At 39.3% G+C, this 8,482-nt stretch overlaps 1 protein-coding gene across 3 annotated transcripts in view; it reads right to left on the bottom strand.

Moving 5' to 3' along the window:
- Window positions 1–5,726: 5,726 nt before the first annotated feature.
- Window positions 5,727–8,482, bottom strand: part of MSR1 (macrophage scavenger receptor 1) — a 75,337-nt gene continuing 72,581 nt past the window's right edge. For all 3 annotated transcript variants that reach the window (XM_087856457.1, XM_045808477.2, XM_045808479.1), the window contains one exon: window positions 5,727–5,943. In XM_087856457.1, the coding sequence (XP_087712583.1) occupies window positions 5,810–5,943 (134 nt within the window). In that variant the 3' untranslated portion in view covers window positions 5,727–5,809. The remainder of the gene's footprint in view (window positions 5,944–8,482) is intronic.

Genomic DNA, 8,482 nt, shown 5'->3' with positions numbered 1-8,482 from the left:
ACAAAACAAAACAAAACCCAGCAATGTTTTACAGGGTGAGTGAACTTAATTGGCCCTAGGGACGTTCATAATGGATGATTAGCAAGTGTATTTCAGTGTTGTTTTCCTCCCTCACCTAAAATTCCTCTAGGCATGGAATTCTGAAGTTTTTCATTCAGGGAACCCCAAAGAGCTTTAAGAGTCGCATTCAATTTCAGAGTTATTAAAGTAATACAGTCAATCCCCTCTTTAAAATTCTTGGGCAGTTCACACTTTTGTAGAAAGACCTACAGCACAAAAGTTTGATACTTTATGTAACGGTTAAAACCTGCGTCTATGTGTTTCAGTCTCAAAGAGCGTTGCCTTCAGAAAGCACAGTTCAGCAGCCAAAGTAATTAAAAATAATTTCAGTTTTTGCTTGTATGTTTTGTAAACTGGAAGAGACCCCACATATCAAGCCCACGACTGCAATTATTAAATACCCTTATTCTTCTGTCCATTTTTTCTGCCCAAGGCCACTGGCTCGAAATCCTCTTCCTTTTCTCCCTTTAAGAGGTTTGATCTTACGCAATAGTGGATTGGGGTTGCTGGTTAAGTAGTCTGTGCAAGTCTTCTGTTTCAGTGCCTGGTGCTGCGTGCTCTGAAGTCAGCGGGGTCAGCTGCTGAGAAGGAAGTTGGACACAAACAGACACAGAACAAGGGCAAATTGAAACCCACACAGATGAGCTGGAGCCTGCATTTCTTCCTCACTGCCTTAAAAAAAATAAATTTATTTGAGAGAGAAAGTGAGAGAGAGAGATCATGAGCAGGGGGAGGGTGAGCCCAACTCGGGGCTCAATACCAGGACCCCGTGATCATGACCTGAATCAAAGTCTCAACCAAAAGAGCCCCCAGGCGCCCCTTCTCACTGCCTTCAACTTGATGGTCCAGGTGGCCTGCCTGAGAAGGTGGCGAGTTCCTCAAGGAGAGAACCATGTACCTGGCTCAGGAGTGAGAGGAACCCAAGAAGGCTCCAGAGGGCACTCTAGGAGCTCCAGGTTCTGCTGTCCTGCAAAGCTGGTGAGCCAGCAGAGGAGTGACCATCAAGTGGAGACTCGTATCAGATCTTGCTGTCCCTGAAGTGACTTTCTGAACATGAATGGTGGCTGTGGCTAAGCTCCCACGCAAAACGTCTTGTGTGGTCCATGTTGAGCCAGAACAATGTAGGAAAGAGAATTCTGGGAAATGTAGTCCTAGTGGAGATGCTTTTCCTCCTCGTGTGTGTGTGTGTGTGTGTGTATACATACACATGTATGTATTTCTGGGACACTACAATGCATAGTTTGGACCAGCAGATGATGTCCCATAGGTACCTTAGACTCTTTTCCTCATTTTATTTTTCTTTCTGCTTCTCAGCTTCAGTAAGTTCAATTGTCCTACCTTTAGATTAGCTGATTCTTTCTTCTGCTTGTTCCTATCTGCTGCTAAACTCTTCCAGTGAATTTTTTCACATTCGTAACTGCACATTTTAGATCCAAAATTTCTGTTTGGCTCTTTTTTCTTGTTTTGTAATTTCTATCTTTTTATTGATATCCTCATTTTAATACATTATTTCTGATGGCCTTGAGTTCTTAGTCTTTTTTAAAAAATCATATTTAAGCAGTTGTTTTACTTTGTTGAGTATGTCCAACCCTGGCTTCCTCAGGGACCATTTTCTGTCAGTTTATTTTGTTCTTTTCACTGGGTTACTTCCCTATTTCTCTGTATGCTTTGTGATTTTTGGTCATTGTTGAAAATTGGACCTTTGAATATCATGTGGTAACCCCGAAAGGCAGATTATCCCCCTTCCCTATGGTTTGTTCTATTTTTCTTCCTTGAAGGCTGTAGTAGTCTATTTGCTTAGTTACTTCCCTGAACTAATTTTGCAAAGACCGTGCTTCTTGTTGCAGGAGGTCACTGAAGTCTCTGTTGCTTAGCCTGTGTTCCACTAGTGTTTTTGAATGCCAGGAACTAGAAACCAATAACAAGCCCCCCCCCCAAAAAAAACCCACCACCGCATAACCAAAGACAGTAACAACAGCAACAACAAAAGCCACCTGTCCTGGTGTTTGTAGATGCGCACGTATCTTGCCCTGGGCACGTGTACAGTTTTCCGCAGTCCTCTGTACACATGGCTTTTTAAAAATGTCCGAAGAAACTCTCTCTAGCTTTCGCTAGCAGGCCTTGTGCAGTCTGTGGTAGGTCTCAACTGTAACCTTTGGACCCCGGCATATAAGGGTCCTTAATTCAGTTTGCAGAGTTTTTGAGCGAGGCACGCTGCTTTTCCAGCTTGAGTTCCAAGTTAGGCACAACAGGGGTGGATGCAGGCTTGCATCAGTCCTTCAGGGAATCCTCCCAGGAGTGAGAACTGACACACACAAGCATTTGCAAAGAAGGTTTGCTCTGCATCCTCTGGAATCGGGGACGAGGGTCCCCAACTAGGAACCTTGGCTGTGCTGTCTCAAGACCAAATCCAGGAGTGGCTTAGGATAAGGGTGAGTAAAAATGCGACAAAACTTCCCTGCTGTCTGGAAATTGCCCTTCTCTTGACTCAGCATTTGCTTCGTTGCTGTAGAATTTTGACGGTCTTCCAGAGGCTGACGAGGTTGGTTCTGACAGTTCGTACTCGTTTCTCAATGTTTCTGTGGGGAATGAGCACGGGGAGCTGTCTATTCCACCATTTTGCTGATGTCCTGCTCCTTAATTTTTCTTTTTGTTTAAGTAAATATTCAAAATAATCTATACCTAAAACAAGCCCTTTGTTAACAGATATTACAAGTATAAAAATAACTTCAAATGATATAAACAAACTTCGAAACCTAGACTATTCCATAAAACAGCAGAGCCGATAACTATCAGAAAGGAATAGTGTTCTATTTTGTGATATTACAAGAAGATCGATTCGATGAAAGAAAACCATATAAAAATCTATTACCTGACAGTCACTAGAGAAAAAGCAGAGTTAAACAAGTCAGGCTATATTGTGGTTATACGCTTGATAAAAACCTATATCTAGTGCCAAACATATATTCCTAAAATTCCTACATTCCATTTCAATGTATTAAAAAATAGCCCAACATAAGGGTCTCCTAATTGTACTTTCTGTGGAAACACTGTTAACTGTCTACCTGACAGTCCCTGTTCTCTGCCAAACCATGATTTCATTTAGTGAACATAGGCCCTCGAGCTCTCGTGAACCTGAGCTTTTCCAACTCGGGGGCACGATAACTCTTACTGTTCTCATGCAACGATGGTAGGTTTGTATCTCCTGGCAGTGCTCGGTTTAGGGGTGGGCATCATAGCAAGCCTGATCACACAGACCTTACTGAGGCTGCCGATGTTTCATTTCCCTCTTAATCACAAGCATTACTATGTGATTTCTAAAAGGTATAAGCCTCAAGTGAACAGTTTGAGTACAGACTACCATGGTTCATAATTTTTGGAAAAATGGGAAGTTTTTAACTTGAAAATATTGATTCAGATAGCTGAGGGGAAATATGTTTGGCTCTCAAATATCAACTGATATTATTTTCTATCTCCCTTTTCTTTAAAAAAATTGTTTTTTAATGCACACTGCATTCATTTTGATGCTAATGGCTAGACAAATGGAATGCAATGATTGTGGTCAGGTGGTTTTTCTTTTTTCCTTCCCTCCTTCCTACTCTCCTTTCCTCCCTTTCATCCTTCCCCAAATCACTGCTTCTGGAAGGACTTAATGCAATTCACCCTTCCAAAGGAAAGCTCCCAAATATAGTGGCACAGTTAAGCTCTTTTCTAGACTAGACTGAGTTTAGTAGAGTAACTCAATTACAAAAAGGGCTTTATTGGTTTTAAAGACACAAATGTCTATATATAGGTGGAAAATCAGTATCCATATAGCCTACATCAATACAGCACGTGCAACCCATAGGCACTGATCCCAGACATCTCATATAGGCTGATATGCAATGGATTCTTTTTATTTTTAATTTTTTAAAGATTTTATTTGTCAGAGAGAGAGAGAGAGCATAAGCAGGGGGAGCAGCAGGCAGAGGGAGAAGCAGGCTCCCTGCTGAGCAAGGAGCCAATGCATGACTTGATCCCAGGACTCTGGGATCATGACCTGAGCTGAAGGCAGATGCTTAATGGACTGAACCACCCAGGTGTCCCTGCAAAGTATTCTTTTTAATACTATCTTGTTTACCATATGAAGGAAATACCCAGACACTGCAACTGAGCCCAAGGAATTAATAACCAGCTGAATGTAGAGCCAGGGTTTAGAGACAGTTTGTCTAGATCGTGAGTCCATTCTCTTAGTCACAAAATTGCACTGGAGAATATCACTCATGTTTAACAAGCAGAAGAATGTAACATGATAAAAGGGCATTTTCAGCAGACCATTTCCAATAGTTCCAATTTCAAGAGAACATTTTTGCCTTTGCAAGTGAGAGGCAGGGAATCTACTCTCTGGTTACTCTTTGTGAAGTGACACTTCAGAAGTTGAAAAAAATGCGTAAGCCCATGTTTTTGCTTATCATCATTAAAGAAAGAAGAGTAGAGCCATTTCAGACTAGTACTCCTTTCTAATCACATGCCCCTCTGGGTTGGGCTTAGGAAACTTGAAAAGTATATTCTTCTCTGGGCTAGATTATATTCGATTGGGCTCCAACAGCAATCACTGGTCTTTCTGCCTGTATACCTAGACAGCCAGGGACAGGCACTGGGTTCCAGGGGGCCTTCCACACTCTAAGATATACCCTGGTGATGGGCTGACCATTGGTAAGGTACTGTTTTGGCATGCTTAGGGTCACTGACCCTTGAGGGCTGCAGATCTCTCTTTCTTTTTCTTTCTGTCTCTTTCTGGTTGTAATTGTTGGTGGACTTCATGAAAGACTCCAAAGAAGGGTAGTTGAAACTAGCTTCTGTGCTCAAGACATTGCATGCTGTTATTTAAAGCGGAGCAATTTACATTTGAAAGTGTATTTACATTTTAAACAGTCTCCTAGAATGATAACAACTATTCAACTTAATTTAAAATGCACATCAGACTGAGCTCCATGTTGAAATAACATTTTTGATCCACCAATTATCAAGGCACATATAGTGTCTAGTGCCTTTTCTCAGATGCACTGCTTTTTCTAACTTATGGTTCAGTAAAAACAAAAACTGTCAGTACATGACCATGTAAAATAACCATGTTGTTTTTCTTAATCATCATGTTATTACTGACCATGTGAAATTTCCTGCTAAGTTTTTCATCATGTCCAGAATATATCATGAGCATTTCTACCTAATAGCCAAGTCACCGCACATTCAGAGATCTCGATGGCCAGATAAAACGTTTCCTCAAAAAATGTGTATGGTTGGAGATTTCACAAACTTGGCACAAAAAACAAAACAAACAAAAAAATCCCAAAATTCTTCCCAATCCTCTCATTATTAAAGTAATTAAATTAAAAACCATTAAATAGATTACAAAGAAGACAAAAATGACAAAAATTGTCATCCTGTGAAGAGATCGACTGAAGCCAATGATCAGAAGGTGTTTCCATTATCACTGGCATTTGTAATCTAGAAGCCGTAAACTTCAGTCTGTTCCATTTGATTTATGTCATTATATTAGAAATTCCATTTAGAGACCCAAAGAGGTTGAAATGGTTCAAATATAGATATACGGCAAGCATGAAGGTTTACCCAGTGTTTTTCAAAATGTTCCTTTTCCTTAGACAAGATTCCTAATCTCTTAAATATTCACTGAACTGATTTTAATGGAGCAAAATAATAAAATCATTTTGCAATAATGATTCATAAAGGCAAAAGAAAATAGGATACATTATAAAGTGCAAGTGACTCCAGCATCTTCAGCGTGTGAACAGCCTCTCACACCCCACTGTCTAATTGTACAGTCTTCAATAGATGATTCTCTCCCAAAACAAAATACTTCATTCAACCAAATTGGACCAGTACCTGCAAAAATCAGATACAAATGCGTTAGTAAGTATGGTTTTAGGGTTTATATTTGAGTGGGAAGAAACCATTGATTTATACACTACTTTAACAATAAAGTGTCGATTATCATCTATATACAAGTTCTGTGCTTTCTGTTAGGATTCAAAAATTAATCTCCTGCCCCAGAAAACTTTATATTCTGTAATATGTAAACTACTAAAGTACCAAGTACTAAGAGTGGTAACTAAGGTACATACACAGCTCAGTGAAATCATAGATAAAAGACTGATTTTAACAGACTGGTTTTTATTTATTTTAATTAATTAATTAATTAATTAATTTATTTTTTAAAGATTTTATTTATTTATTCGACAGAGATAGAGACAGCCAGTGAGAGAGGGAACACAAGCAGGGGGAGTGGGAGAGGAAGAAGCAGTCTCATAGCGGAGGAGCCTGATGTGGGGCTCGATCCCATAACGCCGGGATCACGCCCTGAGCCGAAGGCAGACGCTTAACCGCTGTGCCACCCAGGCGCCCCTATTTTAATTTTTTTTAAAAAAGATTTGATTTATTTATTTGAGAGAGAGAGAATGAGCATGGGTGGGGAGGGTCAGAGGAAGAAGCAGACTCCCTGCTGAACAGGGAGCCTGATGCGGGACTCGATTCTAGGACTCCAGGATCATGACCTGAGCCAAAGGCAGTAGCTTAACCAACTGAGCCACCCAGGTGCCCTGGTTTTGTTTTTAGGAATAAGAAAGGAAATAAGTTTTACTGACCATAGGTATATGCCATGACCTGATGGTCTGAGAGCATCTGTACGAGGCATTCTCTGAAACGTTATGATATACTGGAGTTCTTTCCTTAGCTTCCAGGATTTTGCCATTTACATGTGCCTGGTTTACCAAATCTATTATTTATTTTTAATTAAACTAAGACTAATACAATCAGCAAAGGACTTACAAACTATCCTGAAAGAAGACCATGGATTATTAATTGCAAGCACAGGCAGACAAAAACAAAATGGCAGAGCTAATACTCTTCTTTATCTTGAACTCTTCCTCAGACACTTTAGAAGGGAAAATGGCTGTCTGCAGTAGGCTACCTGGGAGATATTTAGCCAACTAAATATGCAAACTTAACTGCCACTCTCAAGATAAAGACATTTTATCAATGAATACAAAAACAAGGGCTTTTTGAAAGGCATCCATGCATGCCAAGAAAAGTTCATTTTAAAAATAATATTTGGAAATGTTTTTCTGGTATTCTCTAAAGATTTTCTGCATGTATCATATATAAAAGTTCCCCTTTCTTTTACACTTAAGACAGTTAGAAATGGGACCTTTGAAAAACTTCTAAATGAAATATTGCATTGGGTTTTGTTAAATATATATCATGCAAACTTCCTGATGAGTTTTCAAGAACATTTCATGCCATCAAGAAACAGATGATTTAGCAGTAAACGTTAAGAAACCCCTTAGCAAGACTGGTGGATGGTAAATAAATATCTTAATCCTGTCAGCATAGTCAATAATACATTTCTTCAATTTGGATCAATATGGTGTTGAAAGGTTCTCTTTCGGTCACAGAGCTATTGAAAACCTATTCAGAAATAACTTCAGCTCAGAAACAGACCTTGTATAGCTATGAAACAGTGTTAGATGAAGACTTTTTTTCCAAAGAGGCATCTATAATGGCCTATATAATAACATTACTCTTGCTTACTTTTCAAATATTCTGTGAGTTCAATAAGCAAGAGTTAATGTACATGGCTGATAATGTGCATAATTATATAGTAGTATGTGTATATGTGAAAAAAATTACAAATATTGGGAATTTTGTAACCACTATGTGGATAACATTTGACCTAACCTTAAAAAATGGACAGAGGTTTTCCATGTATAAAAAAGAAGTTATTCCATATAGTGGGGACAGCATGAAAAGGCTTGATGTATCACAACAGTCAACGGTATCCTGGCATCTAAAACACAAAGTACATTAATGAGGGAAGAAGGACTCATTGGGAAGGCTGGATAGAAAGCCAGGGCCATGCTTTAAAATATTCAGAATTTTATATTATGTCACCAAAAGAAATGATGTCATCAGAGCTATATTTTAGAAATGTGTGTCTGACAGAAATGTGGAAGTTGGATTAAAGAAAAAAATCTGTAAACCAGAAGGTGAGTTAATCTGATGTCTATGAAGAGATCTCTGAAGACTCATGTTTTGATTTACTCTTAGAATTAGGTAGGAAATTTGTATTTCCACCTCTAAAATAAATTGTGCATTCACTTAATCTTTAATAATTTGTTCCTTTACTAGAAAGATCCAAATATGGGGCAAAATTATATTTAGGTTTATGTTACCAATGTAATTAGGAACTTTGTATTATTCATTTCATATAATGGTAATTAAATCATTTGTATGGGGGGGGCACCTGGGTGGCGCAGTCATTAAGCGTCTGCCTCCGGCTCAGGGCGTGATCCCAGCATTCTGGGATCGAGCCCCACATCAGGCTCCTCCCCTGGGAGCTTGCTTCTTCCTCTCCCACTCCCCCTGC

Source organism: Ursus americanus, chromosome 27 (genome assembly GCF_024610735.1).
Source record: "Ursus americanus isolate L20-20 chromosome 27, mUrsAme1.1.p, whole genome shotgun sequence".
Classification (NCBI taxonomy): Eukaryota; Metazoa; Chordata; class Mammalia; order Carnivora; family Ursidae; genus Ursus; species Ursus americanus.
This window is presented reverse-complemented; position numbering and strand designations above follow the sequence as displayed.